Source organism: Camelus ferus, chromosome 21, assembly GCF_009834535.1.
Source record: "Camelus ferus isolate YT-003-E chromosome 21, BCGSAC_Cfer_1.0, whole genome shotgun sequence".
Classification (NCBI taxonomy): domain Eukaryota; kingdom Metazoa; phylum Chordata; class Mammalia; order Artiodactyla; family Camelidae; genus Camelus; species Camelus ferus.
In genome coordinates, this window is record NC_045716.1 from 4,812,592 (window position 1) to 4,832,352 (window position 19,761).

Consider the following 19,761-nt stretch of genomic DNA (forward strand, 5'->3'; position numbering starts at 1 on the left):
GCCCATAATAAAGCATAAATATAAAACTGTATTTAAAATTTAATCTATAAATTTACAAAGGCTTCTTAGAGTCTCAAGCCTCAACAGCTGGAGTCTCTCCTCCCACGACTTAAATGAACTGAGCTTTACCTTAGTTGACAGCAGTATGATGAAATGCTTAGTATATTTATTCCAGCCTTTTTCACTGAGGTAAAGTCTTTTAGCCAATAAGATTTTATTTCTTTCAATTACCTATTTTTAAAAAGTATTAAAATTAGGAACCTAAAATATTAACAAATATTTTTGTACACTGTAATTAATTAAACCCAAACCAATTTCACATAACAATTTTACATTGAATCATTACTTCAATCACAATTTCTTATTTAAATCATGAACTAATTTGAATTACAAATTCAATTTTCTAAAACTACTAAACTGGAACCAAACTGAATATAGCATACAGCAGAGGTTCTCAAACAATTTGATCTCAAAAGCCCTTTAGACGCTTCAAAATTATTGAGGACTCCAAAGAGCTTTTGTTTATGTGGATTATATCTATTGTTATTTATTGCACTGGAAATTAAAACTGAAATTATTTAAAATATATACATTTGTTAATTCACTTAAACATTAATAAACTCTATATGTTAACATAGTTCTTACAAAAAAGCTATTTTCTAAAACTAAAAAAACAGTGAAAAGAGCACATTGTTTCACATTTTTACAAATCTCTTTAGTGTTTGCTTTAACAGAATGAGCTAGATTCTCTTATTTGCTTCTGAATTCAATCTGTTGCCATATCCCATACCATGTAGCTTCAAGAAAAATCCACTGTACACTCATACAAGAATGGAGTGAAAAAGGCAGATAACAGCTTAGTATTACAATGAAACTAGTTTTGACCTCATAAAGGGTCTTATGGACCTCCAAGGGGGTCCAGGGACCATAGTTTGAGAATCACTGATACACTGAAACAATTATATAGTCATTCAATGAATGACAGTTCAAGACACTGTACATATAGCTATAAACAAAAGAGACAAAGTCCTTGTTTTCAGGGGGCTGACATCCTAGCTGTCATTTCCTGTTAGGGATGATCTAACACAAAGCCCCATCAATTCAAGCTACTCTTCTACAGAAATCTCTTACAGTGGTCAGTTAGTTCTCTACTGTTTACTTCTAGAGTGAGAGAACTCATTTGCTTCTTTTTTCCTTCTACTGAACATGTTAGCTCCCAGATTTTTCTTTTTTTTTTTTTAAACTGAGGTATAGTTGATACATAATACTATATAAGTTTTAGGTGTATGACACAGTAATTCGTAATTTTTAAAGGTTATGTTACATTTATAGTTATTATAAAATATTGGCTATATTCTCTGTGCTGTACAATATATCTTTGTAGCTTATTTGTTTTATACACAATAGTTTGTAGTTTTTAATCCCCTACCTCTACCTTGCCCCCACAGCCCCTTTCCCACTCCCGTGATTAACCACTCATTTGTCCTCTGCAACTGTGAGTCTGTTTTCCAGGTTTGTTTCTTATATTACATTTATTGTCATGATTGTTTTTTCTGGACATGTCAATGTCCCTTTTAAAATTGTGCATCAGGATAGAACATTTGTGTCCAAGATGAGGTCTGACCATGGCAGAGGAAAATGGGACAAAAACTTGAATCTGTTGAGGATGCATAATTTACTATATTAAGTCTCAAACATGAAATTAGCCAAACAACCAGCAAACAGTTTAGAAAAATAGAATATTGTAGGATTTTGCTACTTTCTTAAAGCATCATTATAATGCTCCACAGGCTGCCATATTTCAATTCAGGTGTCATCTTGGGTATCAAGCTAATAGAACCAAAGTGAGTTATCCAGTGATCTTAATTCAGTTATATTATGTAAAAAATAAGAATAACTCTTCCTAGTTTATTAGTAGTATAATTAAAGTTGAAAGTTTTAACATGTTCACAAACAACAGAAAAAGAAGTCTTGCTCATACTTCATAGGTTCCGGTGAAAAAAAGAGCCTTTAATTGGGCAACAGCCAAGTACCCAATAGAGAAGAAACAAAAGAAAAAAATGTAACTTTTCCTTTTCAAGGCCCATAATAGAATAGCTACACGATTCATCAATTAAATATATCTCTTCATTTTTAAAGTTTTGCCTAGATCATTCAAAATTGTTAAATGAATATTTACTTAGCCAAAAAAGAAGTTATGATTTCAGATGAACCAACCTTTAGGGACAATTCGTATGTGGCTGAACTCCAGATAGCTCTCTCTGTCATTAACTGTTTAATATCACTCTCCATCCTCCCTCTTTGTAATGTATATAAGTCGTGATATTCTTCTACAATTCTGAAAGAAAAATTAAGAAGCAGCTATATAACTATATTTTAAAAAATAACTTTGTTCTAAAACAAGCAACTCGTTCCTTTAAAACTCATCATAAGGGAATTATGGTATAATTGCTGGATATAGTAATAACACTAATATACAGTGAAATAGAAGAAAAAAATCCCCATTTCATTTATAAATCTTACAAAGGTCTTAAAGTAAAAAGTTTGATATATGGTTCCTTGCTCCCTCACTTTTCATCATATTCTTCTTTATTCACTGGAATTTTCTCACCATGGTATTCTAATGGTATAACCACACTATATCTAATGAAAAATTCAGAATACAAGTAGCAGTAATATAGCTGTTTTTAGCTTTTTTTCTCATAGAATTTAGGATTCTTTATTAAGAAGGTACCAAGGCACAAAGCACAATAACTGTTAAGCACTATATTTTAAACTATATATAATTAGTATAAGACTTAAAGAAACTCTTTATCAATCAACCAAAAGCTTAAATATAATTATCTTTTTCTTAACTCTTATTTCTTCACATTTACCAGAACATATCTTTTCCTTCTAACTTACACTAAAGCTTCTCTTAGAATTAAAAGCCCTTCTGAGATTAAATACAAACACAGAAGTTGTAAAGTGACTAGTAGCCTTTCACAAACCTTCTGAAGCACTTCCTCCTAAGGAATATTAACTTTGCTGAAAGAATTAAAGGCCAGTGACATAAAATTCCCCGAATTTTGGTGAAAGCCATAAACCACCAGCATCAGTTCCTTAAGCCTCCCTCTATTTGGAGGCTTCCATTTGTTCAAACTAACGGAGAAAAAACTAATCACCTTAGGTGTCACAACAGATCAATATATATATATTCAATAAGCTATAACTTTAAGAATTGTACACTTTACTACCTGAAAGTTAGACCTCAATTTTAAAAAAGGGAATTAATGATCCTTATTTATAACAGCAAAAGAGAAAAATGCAGAAACAATCTTAATATCCAACAACAAGGGACTGGCCAAATATACACTATAGCTCTATGATGAAAATACTCTGCAACTAATGTTCTTAATACTCTGGAAATTAGGAAAATGTTTTGTGTACAATATAAAATAGTAACACCCAAATTATGATAGTGTATATTTAGTTTGATATCATTTTTATAAAAAGTACATAGAAAAAAGAAAAATATGTTAAAATATTAACAGCAGTTAACCCTAAGAGAAATCATTATGGATGCTCTTTATTTTCTTATTTATGTGTTTTCATACTTTCTAAATTTTCAACAAAATAATGTTATTATCAGAAAAAAAGTGTCACCTACAATTTCTAATCACAAAAAAACCATCCCACTTCAGAACCACCAATGTTTAAAGATAACGAGATTTTTTTCCTCTTTTTTCTTCCCCTTCTATCTGGTGTTAGAAGATGTTTTGTTCTTACAATGGACATTAGCACAAAAAAAGTTCTAGTTCTCTTTTTTTTTAATTCATTCAACAAATATCTGTTTAGTGCCTACTTTATGGCCGGGAGTGTTCAAAACTAAACAAAACAAAAAACCTTTGCCCTTAAGAAGTTTATCCAGAAGAGCTACATAAAACAATATATGGATAAAGATAAGGCAGAGAAAGAGACTGAGTGTGAAGTGGATTACAACTGTCAATAAGGGGATCAAGGACAACTTTACTGAGAAGACTTTTGAGCAAAGGTCTGAAGGAAGGAGAGAGGAAGCTATCCTCCTCCAGGTCCTGAACTTGGAGTCTTCCTGGTGTGTTCAAGGAGCAGCACAAAGGCAAGCAGATCTAGAATAAACCAGGAGAAGTCAGACAAATTCTGGTAGGACGAGTCTCGCAAACCATTTTTTAAAATGGCCTTCTACTAAATAAATAAACCTCATTCCCTCCCTCTCCAAAATAAAAGAATTTTTAAAATGACCTTTTACTGTAAGATGGGGAGGTACTGAAGAATTCTGAACAGAGAAATGGTATTATTTAAGTGCTATGAGATCACACTGGCTGGTGCGTGGAGAACACACCAGTGTAGTGTAAAGGTAGAAGAAAAAAGGCCACTCAGAGGTTATTGTAATATGCCAAGCAAGACATGAAGATGGAAGAAGTTAAAGGAGTGAAGATTCTGCATATATAATGAAAGGAGAGCTGATAGAATTTGCTGATGGAGAGATGGGAAATGTGAGAGAAGGAAGGAGATCAAGGATAATGCCAAGATTTTTGGCTGGAAAACTGGAAGGATGGAGTTGCCATTAACTGAAATGGGAAAAGCATGCGGGGAGAGTAATTTGGGGGCAAGAACAGAAATTCAGTTTCGGAATGTTAGGCATCTAAGCAAAAATGTTAAGGCTGTTGAATATGTGTCTGGGATTCAGGGAGAAGATTGAAGCTGGCGATACAAATCTGTGAGTTGAGAGTACATAGATGATGGCATTAACAGCCAGGAAACTGAATGTATTCACTTAGGAAGTGAGTATAGAAAGAGGAAAGATCCAAGGAATGAGTGAGCCAACATTTAGAAAAAATGAGATGTAAGGAACCCGTAAGGGATATCAGTAAGAAGGAGCCGATGGGAAAGTAGACGGAAAACTAGGAGAGTATAATATACTGAAAGATACTGTTTTAAGTAAAAACAACTGGTCAATTATAGCAAACACTGCTAGGGAGTCAAGTTAAATGAGAACTGGATTTAGCAGTATGAAAGTCACCGGTGACTTTGACAAGTGACGTTCAGGGGAGTCAGGGGGGTGAAAGCCTGACTGGAGTGGGTTCAAGTGGAAACGAGAGGACAGGAAGTAAGACAATCAGTGTGACAACTTTTTGAAGAAGTCTGTTGTGAGGGGAGCAGAGAAATAGGGCCACAGCTAGAAGGGGATATGCCATCCTAAGGGACTTGGGAGTTTTATGTTTGGTTTTTGGGTTTGGGGTTTTCTTCTGTTTTGTTTTTTGGGGGTTTTTTTTCTTGTTGTTTTTAAGGTAGGAGTAATTACAGCATATTTGTATACTGATGGGACTAATCAGGGAGAAAGGGAAAAATCAATGAAACAGGAGGAAGAGGGAACATTTGCTGAAAATACCTTGAGCCGGTAAGAGCAGATGCAGTAATACACGAATGGAGACACTGGCCTTAGAAAGGAGACAGTTCATCCACAGTTAGAATGCATGAGCACAGGTGCAGGTGGGTGAGAGATGTAGGGGTGAGAGCTTGAGTTCTCTTCAGTTTGTTTCTACTTTTTAGAAGGCAAGGTCATCAGCTCAGAAAGAGGACGGAGAGATGGTATCAGAGGTAAGAGGATAGAAGACAAAGTATAGAATAGTTATTTACTAAGACAGGAAGGGTGAATCAGTTAGAGTAAACAGCACATTCAGGGGGCAAAAAGCAATCAGGGTATCACTCTCATTCTAGCAAGGAATAAAACAGAATAAAAGAATATATGTTTGAATTTATATTTGTATACATTTGTATTTTTCTTGACATTTAGAAAATACAGTTACTCTTTAACACATCTTAAAAAAAGCGAAAGACAATGCCTGATTAAAAGGGACATAAAGTAATGCAATGTATAGTCCTAGACTGGGTACTGGTTTGGAAAACCCAATGTAAAATTTATTTTGGGAATAACTGGAAAAATTCAAATATGATCTAGGTAATTTATGAAGCAAAAATTTGCTGAAGTAGGTAGAGATTGTTGACTAAAGAAAAACCACACTGTATATACAATTTTGGTTTTAAAAAATGCCATGTGCATAGAAGAAAGTTCCACAAGAATATTCACTAAGGTTTTTACAGTAGTAATCTACAAGTGGTAAGACTGTGATTTTTTAAAATTTATTTTTGCTTGTCTGTATTTTCTAATTTTCTTATAAGGCATATGTACTGCTTCTATGATAATATAATAATATTATTTCTCAACTAAATAAAAAAATTAAAATGCAATCAGATATATCTTTTGACATATAACCCAAGAGCTTCCTAGTAATCAGAACTCTAACAGAAAATGAAATAGAATAGAGGTCAGCAAACCACAGCCTAGGGGTCAAACCTGGCCTACCACTTGTTTTTGTATAGTACGTGAGCTAAGTATTTTAACCTTTTTTATTTTTTACATATTTAGTTTACTTTTTATATTTTTAATGGTTAAAAAACAATAGAAGAATAATATTCTGTGACACATGGAAATGTTATAAGTTCAAATGACAGTGTCGATTAATAAAGTTCTATTGGACACAGTCATGTTCTGGTACTGTCCTTGGCTGCTTTTGCACTACAACGGCACATGTCACAAAGGCAGTTGCATCAGAAACTGTATCTCACCATCTGGCCCTTTATGGAAAAAGTGTGTTAACCTCTGAAATAGAATAAAAACATTAGGACCACAGTAGGTTCACTAAAATCTAAAAAAGAACTAGACTCACACCACTAACCAGGAAAACGCAAACAAAAACCAGATAAATTCCCATATTTATCAGATTGATAAAAGAAATGGGTAAAAGGGAAATCTCACACACTGCTGAGAGAACATACTGGTACAACTACATTGTGGAATATTTGGTAACATCTAGCAAGACAAGGCTATGCACATCCTATGACCCAGTAATTCCACTTCTAGGCATATACCCCCAGAAAACTCTCACACAAAGACACTTAACAAGATGTGTATTTCAACAGCACCTGGAAAAGTTAATATATGCAATGAACTTTACATATATTAACTCCTTCAGGGACTTTTGTAATAAAAAAAAAACTTCAAATGTTTCTATAAAATTTTGTTTCTTGAAATAAGGTGTGAAGCAAGTATGACATAATGCTAACATTTGGTGACTCACTTGGCATTCTTCTCAGCATCTAGAAGAGCTTGTGCCAGATCCCTGTGGGCCCTCTCTGCTTCCTTTGTTAATTTCACATCATGTGCCCGAACCAGACACAGCTCCCTGAAATAAAGCAAGCAAACTTTGTATTCACAGTTGAGGACATTGAAAACGTTTCTACCCAGGAAATCAGATTTATACTCAGGAATCTTACCAGCTATCATGTGTACATCTTGTGCTAGTTTTTTCACCTTATAAATCAAATCAAGAAATCTAGTGTAAATCTAGATGAACTCTTACCGGGTTTGGCAATGAAATCAGACTGACTAGAAAAGGCAGAAGGAAGATGGGAACATCCTCTAGAATGGAGTGAAGACTACAGGCAAGGCCTTAAGGCTGCTCTATCCTACCCTCTGACATGCCTGTCCTATCTTGCCACTAATCATTTTTGCCACTAATCATATTGCCACAAGATAAGATGATCACTAAGTGTGACTGCCATATTATGCTTATTCTCTCTGGGATTTGAACCTTAACAACCATAATCATGGCACTGCTCTGTAAACCTGATTACGATAAACATTTCTATCTTGGAGGGAAGAACAAGAGTCTTTTCCCTATCAAATATACACAGAAACCTAGCTTTGTGTTAACCTGTGTAACACGAGTCTCTGTATATACATCTACATCTATATCCAGGTCGTTCTGTTCTCTTGCTAAACACGAAAAGAGAGTAAGAGAGTCCTTATCTTTAATCATTTTCCTTTCCCTGAATATTTTTAACTCTCTTTAGAGACATGGCTTTGATAATCACAGTTTCTACCTGGTCAGCTCCTCAATAACATTCTTAAAATTGTACAATTCTTCTAAAATGCGCTGGTCTATCACTCGCTGAGTTACCATGTCTTTGTAGAAGTCAATCATCTGCCGGGCAAGTTGGTCAAGCAGTTGTACATACCGCTCTCTGCATGAAAAAGGAACACAAGCCATCATGAAGAAGAAAAGGAAAAAGGAGCCAGAAAATAAGTGAGAGAGAAAGTAATGTTAGGGAAAGAATTAGTAAAGAGACACACACAAACAATAGGTGGGAAGAACAAGATAGGAAAAAAAAAAAAAAAAAAAGGATCTAGCCTGTAAATTTCTGTCATGCTCACCCAGTGAATGAATTGCGGAGAATGTTAACCAGAGTCAAAATTATTTGTAATATAATGTCTGAGATGTAAAACAAAATAAAGGTTTATTTTATTTCTTCTTCTAAATTATAAACTCCATGAGGATAGAAACTATGTCTTACATATTTACACACTTACAACATCTGACAGAGTGTTTTGAATACAGTGAAATTTTTATAAATAGTTAAATTCATGAATAAAATCACCTTTTGCAGATTGATCAAAATGTAAAAAAACACCAAATGCTTAAAAAGAAACAAAGACAAAGAAGTCGTTAGGTACAAAGAAGTAATTTCTCTTCCTTCTGAATAAAACCAAACAAAATATTTGGAGATGATCACAGATGATAAACCATAAATACCATAACTGAGCAGTCTTCCTGTATATTAAATGTATCCAGGTGTTATATTCTAAGCCTGAGATCACAGAATTATAGTATCTTTGAGTTGGAATGGTCATTTAGCTTGATTTCTCACTCCCTGAAAGAATTATCCCACCCTTGCTTAAACACGTAAAGTGACTAGGAGTTTATCCGCTCAACATGCAGTTCATACACTGGGAAGTATTAATTTTAAATCACTTCCTTTAGGGATTTCCCTCCTGTCAATTCAGAGACAAAAGACTCTGAAGGGCCTTCCTATTACAATACAATTATATCCATCATAAAGCATACTTTTTGAGGCATTACCAGGCTCAAAGAAAGAAATAGAAGTCTCTAGGGTTAAGAAAACATAACAACAAACCAAATACAGTAAGATAAGAATGCCGTGGAAGGTGATAACCAGTATTCACTAGGCAAACCCAAGGTCAGAGCTGCCCCAGTGAAAAATACCAACATTGGGTTCTAGGGACTAAGCCCTGGGCCTGCTTCAAAGTGGCAGATCTGAGTCTAGGACTATTGCATAAAGCCAGGATTCCAGAAGGGAGAAAATACAAATCTTCTCTTCAGGAAGCAACCATGATTTATATCTTGATGAGTTCATGATTAAGATTAGCCAAGTATTAGTTACACAAACAAAGATTTCAAAATACTCATGTAAATAAACCATCATTAATGAGACTCAGAAGAAACAACACATAGTAGACTTAGATACCAATGGTCTTCATGTATCAGAACTATCAGATTTAGAATATAAAACTATGCATGAAATGTTTGAGAAATAAAAGCTGGAATCTAAAAATGAATAAGCAACAAAAAACATATCAAATATGATGAAACAGGAGGGAGGATATAGCTCAAGTGGTAAAGCGCATGCTTAGCATGCACAAGGCCCTGGGTTCAATCCCCAGTACCTACTCAGAAGATAAGTAAATAAATCTAATCACCTCCCCCACCACAAATACGATGAAACAGACAGGGACATAAACTAATACAACTCTGAGGGGAAAAAAGTAATTACCAAACTGTAATAAAACTCAACAGACGGCGTACAGCAGAATAGAGGTAGCTAAAGAGAGGATTAACGTCCTGGAAGAAATACCCAGAATGCAGCACAGAGACAAAGAGATGAAAATAATGAAAAAGAGATAAAGATATAAAGAGCACAGAATGAGAATGTCCAATATAAATCTAATCAGAGCTCCAGAAGGAGGAAACAGAGAATAGAGAATAATCATTCATCAAAGAGATCATCAATGATAACTTTCCATAATTTGTGAAGAACATTCATCCACACATAGAACTGTGGTATAGATATAGGTACAGGAAATACAAAAAGAAATTCAGAGGAACGAAAGTCACTCTCCTGCTGAAATAATGACAACAACAACAAAAGACAAAGTATGTGAAACAGCAACTTAAGATCCTGGTTTTCAGGCAGTAAAAGCAAGTGACTCTTGAGAGACAAGAAATAAATAAGGTAAGCTCTATGACTGCTTCGACTTGCTGGCTTGAGAGAGTTTTCAAGTCATGCCACAAGGAGAGGGAACCCATGAGGACACCAGAGGACTCCCTGATTTAATGAGACAGAGCTAAGAGTGCAGAAAGATGAAAGTGGCTAGACTGCAGAGAACAGGATACCAGAGAGAAAAGAGCTGCATGGAGAGACCTCTGGAGGTCTGCAAAAGGTCCCCGTCAAATATTCAGCTAAGTAATGATCAGGGCGTAAATGTGAAGAAATCACCTGAGACCGTGGGAAGAACCATCCAAAAGGATCAGGGATGGGAAGGGAAGAGGTTTAAACAGGTGAAGCACAGGGGATTTTTAGGGCCATGAAACTCTTTGGCATGACACCAAATTTTGAAATCAACACTGACAAATTAGCATACTTTCTACGTGTAGTATATATTTCACTAAGAAAATGTGCAAGAACTGGCAATGTTTAGCCTGAATAAGACAGGAAAGACAAAACGGCTGTTTTCGAATATTTAAAGAGTAAAAGAAAGAATGGACTTATTCTGAGGATTTCCAGAGTACAAAATTAGGATTAGCAGGTAGAAGCTATAGGAAGGTAGATTACACTTACATGAAGAAGGTGTTTAAATTTTTTATTATGTAAAGTTTGATACCCAAAGCAGTATGTGCAGTGTAAATGTGGAATCACAGTGATGAAGTGACTATATGCAAACACTTTATAATTTCTACTGAGATATAATTTACATGCCATAAAATTCACCCTTTTAAGGTGTGTACTACTGTTCAGTGTATCCACAAAGTTGTACAACCCTCAGCACTACCTACTTCTGGACTATTTTCAATATCCCAAAATATCCCTCAGTGGTCCCCATTAGCAGTCATTCTCCATTCCTCTTTCTCCCAGTTCCTGGCAACTGCTAATCTACTTTCTGTGGATTTGCCTCTTCTGGACATTTCATGTAAAGGAATCATACAATTTATTATTTTTTGTGACTAGCTTCTTTCATTTAGCATCATGTTTTCAAGGTTCACTCACATTGTATCATGTATCAGTACTTCATTCCTTTTTATGGTTGAAAAACATGAATTTGTCAAAACCCACAGAACTGTACAACACAAAGAATAAACCTTAATGTAAACTATGAATGTTTGTTAATAATCATATCAGTACTGGTCCATTAATTATAACAAATGTATCACATTAATACAAGGTGTTAATAATGAGGGAGCCTGTCTATGGAGAAGGGAGGACCATATGGAAACTCTGTATTATTTGTTCAATTTTTCTGTAAATCTAAAAGTAATCTAAAAGAAACTTTCATTTTTTTTTTAAAAGAAAGTCAGGTAAGTATATTTTTTAAAAAATGAACAGGGAGAAAATATTAAGTACAGTTGACCCTTGAACATTGCAGGGGGTGGGGGGCCCACCCATGCAGCGTAGAAAATCCATGAACAGCCATCCCCTGGTATCTGTGAGGAACTGGTTCCAGGACCCACTGTGGATACCAGTATCCATGGATACTCAACTCCCACAGTCCCAGACTTACAAGTTTGACCAACCACAAATCATGTAGTACTGTTATTTACTGAAAAAAATCCATGCATGAGTGGGCCTATGCAGTTCAAACTCATGTTGTTCAAGAGTCAACTGTATGTATATTTTAAGTATATTAAAATATATGAAAACATAAAATAAAATCACATATATGACAAAAGAATAGTTTCTGGAATAAAGAAACTAAAACCCAATAACAAAAAGACAAACCATTCAATTTACAAACAGGCAAAATATTTGAACAGACATTTCACAAAAAGAATATACAGTCAATAAGCTCAGGAAAAAGTGCTCAACATCAATAGTTGGCAAGGAAATGCAAGTTAAAACTATAATGACATCCTATTTATTACACACCCATGGCCAAAATTAAGAAGACTTATAAAACCAAAGGCTGGCAAAACATTGTTAGTGGGAGTATATAATGGTACAAACACTTTGGGGAAAAGTATGATAATTTCTTATAAAAATAAACTTAAACCAACTTTATGAACCATCAATCCCACTTCTACGTATTTACCCAAGAGATGAAAACACGTTTTCACACAAAGATTTCTATAAGGATGCTTGTGGTAGCTTTATTCATAACAGCCCCAACTGCTAACAACTCAGTTTCCATCAATAGGAGATCAGATTAACTGCTTTTTGATCCATACATACAATGGAATACTACTTAGCAACAAAAAGAAACAAACTACCCATATATGCAACAACGTGGATGAATCTCAAAAACATGCAGGGGGGGAGGGTATAGCTCAGTGGTAGGGTGCATGCTTAGCAATCCCCAGCACCTCCAATAAAAATAAATAAATGAACAAATCTACCCCCTCCTCAAAAAAACTTAAAAAACAAAGCAAAACATGCTACATGAAAGAAGCCTTACATGAAAGAGCATAAACTATATGATATGTATGAAGTTTGTATGAAGTTCCTAAATAGGTGAAACGAATCTAAGGTGGAAAGAAGTCAGAACTTCTGGAGAAGGGGGGTGGGCATTTACAGGGAAAGAGCATTAGGGAACTTTGTGGGTTTGGATTATTCAAGTGAAAGTATTTGTCAAAAGTCAACAAATGTAGGCAAGATTTGTTCATTTTAGTATATGTAAATTTTACTTTAAAAAGGAGAATAAGGCAAATAAATAGTGAACTCTGATTACTGATATACATGCTGAAGTATTTAAGAGAAATACACTGATGTCTGGGTTTTACTTTGAAGTGCATGAAATTGGTGGGTGAATAGAAGGATGGCTAGACGGACAGACTAGTGACAAAGCAAGCAGAGTAAAACGTAAATGGCAGAATCTAGATATACGTGTGCTCACAGTAAAATTCTTTTAATTTTTATGGGTATTTGGAAATTCCCATAATAAAATATTGGAAAAAATAAAAATAACAACAATGAGGAAAAAAAGTTAGGTGCCTGTATCCAAAGATATTTGTAGTGTCAACCAAAAAGAATTACTGCAGCAGCCCTATTTCGGTGTAATCTGAGAGTCCTATTCAGCTCAGACCCAATCTGGCAGTTATTCTTCCCCCTGTAAATAATGATTCTAATGAAAGTGTTTCACATGAAATGCCCCTTCTACAGCAACAGGCCTCAGAGGCAGCTGCATGTAAAGCAGACACACACAAGCTGATCAGAAAGCACTCCATGAGACATTGAGCAGAAAACTACAGTGACGAGCAAAAGGCTAGGGGCTGAGATCATGCATGGTGTCACTGTTTACTGGGGACCTCACAGCAATCTTGTGAAGCAGGGAGGGCTGTGTAAGATATCAGGCTCAGGACAACAGAAGTCTTCCTCATCGACGGAGGGCCCTAGACCTTCAGAAGAGCTCCCACCACAACAAAACGCTGGGTACCAGATTATTCTGGACCTACTGAGCGCTTCACCATTCCACAAACACATCATGAATGTTTGCAGCAGTCACCCTGAAACCTCATTGCTTATCCTCACCTGCTTTGTATTCTCAACTCCAACTTCACCCCATTCTAAATCCTTAGCTTTGAAGCCCTATTCTGATCCTATCTCTAGCACTTTGGAGTTAAGATTTTTGTCTCCCTAGTATCTGGCTCAATTTTTCTTAAAGGATTTTGGCTGACCTGCCTGCCCATCTCTTTCAGCCTAGACTTCCAGGAATAGGACCCCATGCAATTTTGGCCCCTAGAGGCTAACTCCTGAAAGCAGCCGTTCGAGTCACACTCAGACCTACTCCTCATAAAAGGAAGATGGGGATACACGGTCAGTCATCTAGTTCCTCTGCAATGATTCTTCATCTATCTTCCCCGGCTTTGTTCTTAGAAGGACAACTCAGACTTTAGCTGTCCCTATCCTCGTTCTTATTTGGCATTCTCCAGCTTTTGGTGGTGTTCCAATGACTTCCTCCTTAGTAGCTAATCTTGACCAGTCTCTTAAGAATGGCTTTGCTCCTAGTTCCTCAGCACTGTCAGACACGGATACTCAAGTTTCCATAAATCAGAGAGTGGACAAATAAGGCAAACATATCATCAATTCCCATTCCGGAGAAATAAATATTCAGAGAGATCTAATAACTTGCCTATGGCTCCATGGCAAGTCAGTTGCAGAGATGTAATCTGAAGACCCAGTATTCTAATTCAACTATTCCCTGCAGCTTTTTGCAAAGTGCCGTAGTCATAAGAAGAGTTATAGTAACAACAGTATTTCTCATCATAATCTATAATAATCATATGTACTGAGCACCTACTTCTGGGCTCTATTTAAACTTCACCACAATTCTATGAAGCATCTTAATGCCTGACACAGAGTAGACACTCAATAAATATCATTGATTGATGAATGAACAAACTGAAACAACAAATGAAAACAAACGAGCGTATGAAAATTTCACAGTAGCTACTAGCTTCATTTACAGATAAGAAAACTAAGGTGTAGACTTTTACCAATGCCACACACCTAGGTGATGACTTAAAACCAGATTGGTCTGTCTCCACAATCTATACTTTTTCCACTATTTCATGTAGCACTTCATTCCTAGTCATAAAAGAACATGGTGTCAAACATCCTAACAGATATTACCTTTAGGCAAATGGGACCTAATTAAACTTACAAGCTTCTGCACAGCAAAGGAAACCATAAGTAAAACAAAACAACAACCTACGGAATGGGAGAAAATTTTTGCAAACAATGAAACCGACAAAGGCTTCATCTCCAGAATATATAAGCAGCTCGTAAGACTTAATAAGAAAAAAACAAACAACCCAATCCAAAAATGGGCAGAAGACCTAAACAAGCAATTCTCCAAGGAAGAAATACAAATGATCAATAGGCACATGAAAAAATGCTCAATATCACTAACTATCAGAGAAATGCAAATCAAAACTACAATGAGGTATCATCTCACACCAGTCAGAATGGCCATTATTCAAAAGTCCACAAATGACAAATGCTGGAGAGGCTGTGGAGAAAAGGGAACCCTCCTACACTGCTGGTGGGAATGCAGTTTGCTGCAGGCACTGTGGAAAACAGTATGGAGATTCCTCAAAAGACTAGGAATAGACTTACCATACGACCCAGTAATCTTGTTCCTGGGCATATATCCAGAAGGAACCCTATTTTGAAATGACACCTGCACCCCAATGTTCATAGCAGCACTATTTGCAATAGCCAAGACATGGAAACAGCCTAAATGTCCATCAACAGATGACTGGATAAAGAAGAGGTGGTATATTTATACAATGGAATACTATTCAGCCATAAAAACCGACAACATAATGCCATTTGCAGCAACACGGATGTCCCTGAAGAATGTCATTCTAAGTGAATTAAGCCAGAAAGAGAAAGAAAAATACCATATGAGATCGCTAATATGTGGAATTAAAAAAAAAAAAAAGAACAGAAATACAAATAGAAACAGACTCATTGGCATAGAATACAAACTTGTGGTTGCCAAGGGGGAAGGGGGTGGGAAGGGATAGACTGGGAGTTCAAAATTTGAAGATACTGACAGGCATATGTAGAATAGATAAACAAGATTATACTGTATAGCACAGGGAGATATATACAAGATCTTGTGGTAGCTCACAGCAAAAAAAATGTGACAATGAATATATGTATGTTCATGTACAACTGAAAAATTGTGCTCTACACTGGAATTTGACACAACATTGTAAAATGACTATAACTCAATAAAATAATGTTTAAAAAAAAAGAAATTACCTTTAGGAATTTCTCGACTGATATATTTTTACCATAGAAAATATAACAGAAATGCACTTAGGGCCCTTATTATCAATAGAATAGAGAACTGTACTTTTATGATTTTTCTTAAAAGCAGATATAAACATAATTCTAACATAAAATTCAGAAGGAAGCTGGGACACTCCATTCAGTAACAGCTCTAACCTGATTTTGGACAGTAGTTCTCCTCTATCTGCACAGTCCACACTGACTTGTCGAATAAGTTCATGAAATACTGTATTGTAAATGGTCTGTTCCTTCTTCAATATATGAAGTAGTTTGTGCATCTGGCAAAAAAATAAGATAATCAGTATTTACTGATAACACAGTATTTATTGATGGTAATCAGTAAAAGCTATCTTAGAGATTAAGCACTCTAAGTGTGAATAAATTTTAGAAACACCTTGACTAATTTGTTCACTTACATTTTCCTTTATAAATATATATTAAAATGGTACATTATTTTTAAAAATCTGTGTCTAACATGCACCTCTATATGAGGCACTGAGAAGGTCACACCTGCCAAAAACACAAAACCTGAATTGAATCATAAGAACACATCAGACAAACCAAAATTGAGAAACATTCTACAGATTATCAAGGTCAAGAAAAACAAAGAACAGTTTCAGATTACAGTTGTCTAAAGGAACATGACAACTAAATGTACTGTGACCCTGGGATCTCAAAATAGAGAGGGAACTAGCTCTAAAAGCCATTAGAGGGACAACTGATAAAATATGAAATGTGAATATGAATATACTACCATATCAATCTTAAATTTCCTGATTTTGATAATTGTATTATGGACTAATAAGAGAATGTCCTTATTCATAGGAAATACATCGTGAAGTTTTTGGTGGTAAAGAGGCATGAGGTTGCCATCTTAACTCTAAAAAGGTTCAGAAAAAAATCTTACACACAGAGATACATAGAGAGGGAGAGAGAATGAGGAAGCAAAATAGGGCAAATGTAAACAAGTAGAGGGTCTGGGAAAAAGTCACACAGGAGCACCTTATATTAAACTTGTCTGTAAGTTTTAAATTCTATAAAAATAAAAATTTACAGTACAAAAGAGAAATAGCCCCATAAAAGAAAAACTCAGTATCAGTGAAAGAGCTCTTTTATTAGGTACAAAATAAAAATTATAAGTGGTAAAAAAGCATGGTTTAATTGGCAGTGGTTTTTAGTGGTACAATAATAATAAGGGTCTTATAATCAACGGTGCCTTTTATTCAGTTAAATGCAGTAATAATAAAACTAACGATTAAATATACAGTGTTTACCACATGCCAAGCACTGTTCCAGGCACTTTATGTTCAGTATGTCATTTAATCTGCACAACAATCCTATAAGGTAAATAATTATTATCCGTAATTTACAGATGAGGAAATCAAGGCACAAATACGTTAAATGACCTGCCTAAGGTCACCAGCTAATAAACGGCAGCAGGGCCAGGATTCCAATCCTCCAGAGCACATGCTCGTAACCACTAGTTAACACTGATATTCGCAATTACCTTGGTTGGCCCTGTATATTCCTGATTTTCCACACCAGCCCTCTCCAGCATAGTATCCATCACATCATTCAGCTGGACCACTTCTACTCTTTTATTAGGTTTCCTAAAAGATTAAGATGGCAGATTTATGTAACGAGTGTTAGGCGAAAGGAATATAATATAGATAAAGAAAATGTACATACTACGGAATATTAATGGTATTTTAAAGCATTAGACCTGTATGTACTAATCTAGTGGGATATCAGTAATACAGTCAAACAAAATACAAAAAGAAATGTAGATAGTATGATTCTCTTTTTCATAAAAGAAAATAATGTACCCCCCCTAAAAAATTCTATACACCGATTGTGTAGGTTTGTAAGAACACAGAAAAATGTGGAGCAATAAACACCGAGCTGTTAATGTTGGCTACTTCACAATATAAAAGTAAAAGGACAAAGGAAAGATAAGAAAAAAAAGACTATAGCAAAATGGGGAAATACTAATGGTTAAATGCAGAACATAAAAGTATTTTATATAAGATCCAGCAATCCCACTTCTGAGTATTTATCTAAAAGACTTGAAATCAGGATCATGAAGAGATATTAGCACTCCCACGTTCACTGAAGCACTCTTCACAATGGCCAAGATGTGGAAACAACCTAAATGTCCAACGATGAATGAATGGATAAAGAAAATGTGGTATATACATACACTGGAATATTATTCAGCCTTAAAAAAAAGAAGGAAATTCTGCAATATGCAACATGTACCCAGAGGACAATATGCTAAGTGAAATAAGCCAGTCACAGAAGAACAAAAACTGCTTGATTCCACTTACACGAGGGATCTAAAACAGTTAAAACTCATACACTCAGAGAGTGGGATGTTGGTTCCCAGGGACTGTGGCTGCAGGGAGAAGGAAATGGGAATTTGCTAATCAACAGCCATAGTATTTCAGTTATGCAAGGTTCTACAGTTCTGCTGTACAACATTGTGCCTATAATTAACAACACTGTACTGCATACTTAAAAATTTTTAAGAGGGTAGATCTCATGTTAAGTATTCTTACCATAATAAAATAAAATAAAATTTTAAAAAACATTTAAAATGGTTTAAAAAGTGTTTTACAGCATTTCAATATTATAAATATGTTAAAAAATCAACATGCAACTGGACAAGTGAAAACACTGATTAGATGACAGAATTGCGGGCAATTATTTTCTTAGATTTCTGCTGTAAGTTTAATATTTTTGTGTAATAAAGTACCAATAAAAAGGAGTATATGTGCATATAGCTATTCTTTACTTTCAAAAACAAACTGTACTTACATGGATGGGAAGAGCAACAGTCTATTTTCACTGTCTGTAAGGAGAGTAGTATATTTGCTGCAATAAAGAAAGCAGGTAAGTGTTATTGTAAGAAAACTGCCTAGCCTGTTTATCATATAACACAACATGAAAAACTTAAGACCCCACAGAATTGAGAAGCTTGGAGACAATCAGAGAGGCCCATCGTTTTACACACAAGATCATACCTAAACAGCCCTAGACGTCTACAGACACAGATACAATACTACTTAATATTTAAAACATCTTTTAGTAAAAAAGGTTTAATCACATTCCTCAGTATATCACAATATGAAAATTTCTTTGATTCTTTAAAAAAATGACCTTTCAAAGGTGGAAGAATGTTCCAAGAACACTGAAGTCAACAGTGACGTGACTAAACAGGTTACAGAATTTGTAAGAAGCAAAGACAAAACTAGAACCCAGTTTTCCTGATGCCCAGCTTACGTATCTGTCCTCTGGAAGTACCTGTTTATACCAAAATGGGTATCACAATAAGAACCTCATGGTAATCCTTCAAATTTATTATTTATACATTTTTTTCTTCCCCTAATTGAAAAACATTCCTTTGGTTCTACCCCCTACTGGAACACAATTGGTTAACAGGAATTTAGATTAGTGAAAAATCTTCAGGGAATATAAGGACTCAAAGTAAAGTTTCAAAAATGAGTGTGTGAGAGGGACTAGATGCAATGATACCCCAGGAGCAATGAGCACACCTGGCACCAAGATCTTGGTTTCTGAGAACACTTCACTAAGAGGAAATGGTACTCCTTAGAGAAGTGATTCATAGCTCCTTCCAGAGCTGGAGTCAGTAAAGACTAGATGAACCTGAATATCTTACTGAGCCAGAAAATACGAGAACATTCAAAGAATGACATGGCCATGCCTAAAGAGTGCAAGAGCCAGCTCAAAGGGGCTGTCATTGGCAAAATCAGGAAAAGCTGAACATCAATGATGGCAAAGAATTATAAC

General features: G+C 35.3%; 1 protein-coding gene across 1 annotated transcript in view; it reads right to left on the minus strand.

Annotated features, from left to right (window-relative positions):
- AXDND1 (axonemal dynein light chain domain containing 1) overlaps positions 1 to 19,761 on the minus strand; it is a 71,762-nt gene that overhangs the window by 39,695 nt on the left and 12,306 nt on the right. Inside the window, exons 6-12 of the mRNA XM_032463648.1 lie at positions 18,769 to 18,825; positions 17,459 to 17,561; positions 16,108 to 16,229; positions 7,966 to 8,106; positions 7,161 to 7,265; positions 2,218 to 2,338; positions 130 to 231 (exon numbers count right to left, since the gene is read on the minus strand). Of these exons, the coding sequence (XP_032319539.1) occupies positions 130 to 231; positions 2,218 to 2,338; positions 7,161 to 7,265; positions 7,966 to 8,106; positions 16,108 to 16,229; positions 17,459 to 17,561; positions 18,769 to 18,770 (696 nt within the window). The 5' untranslated portion in view covers positions 18,771 to 18,825. The remainder of the gene's footprint in view (positions 1 to 129; positions 232 to 2,217; positions 2,339 to 7,160; positions 7,266 to 7,965; positions 8,107 to 16,107; positions 16,230 to 17,458; positions 17,562 to 18,768; positions 18,826 to 19,761) is intronic.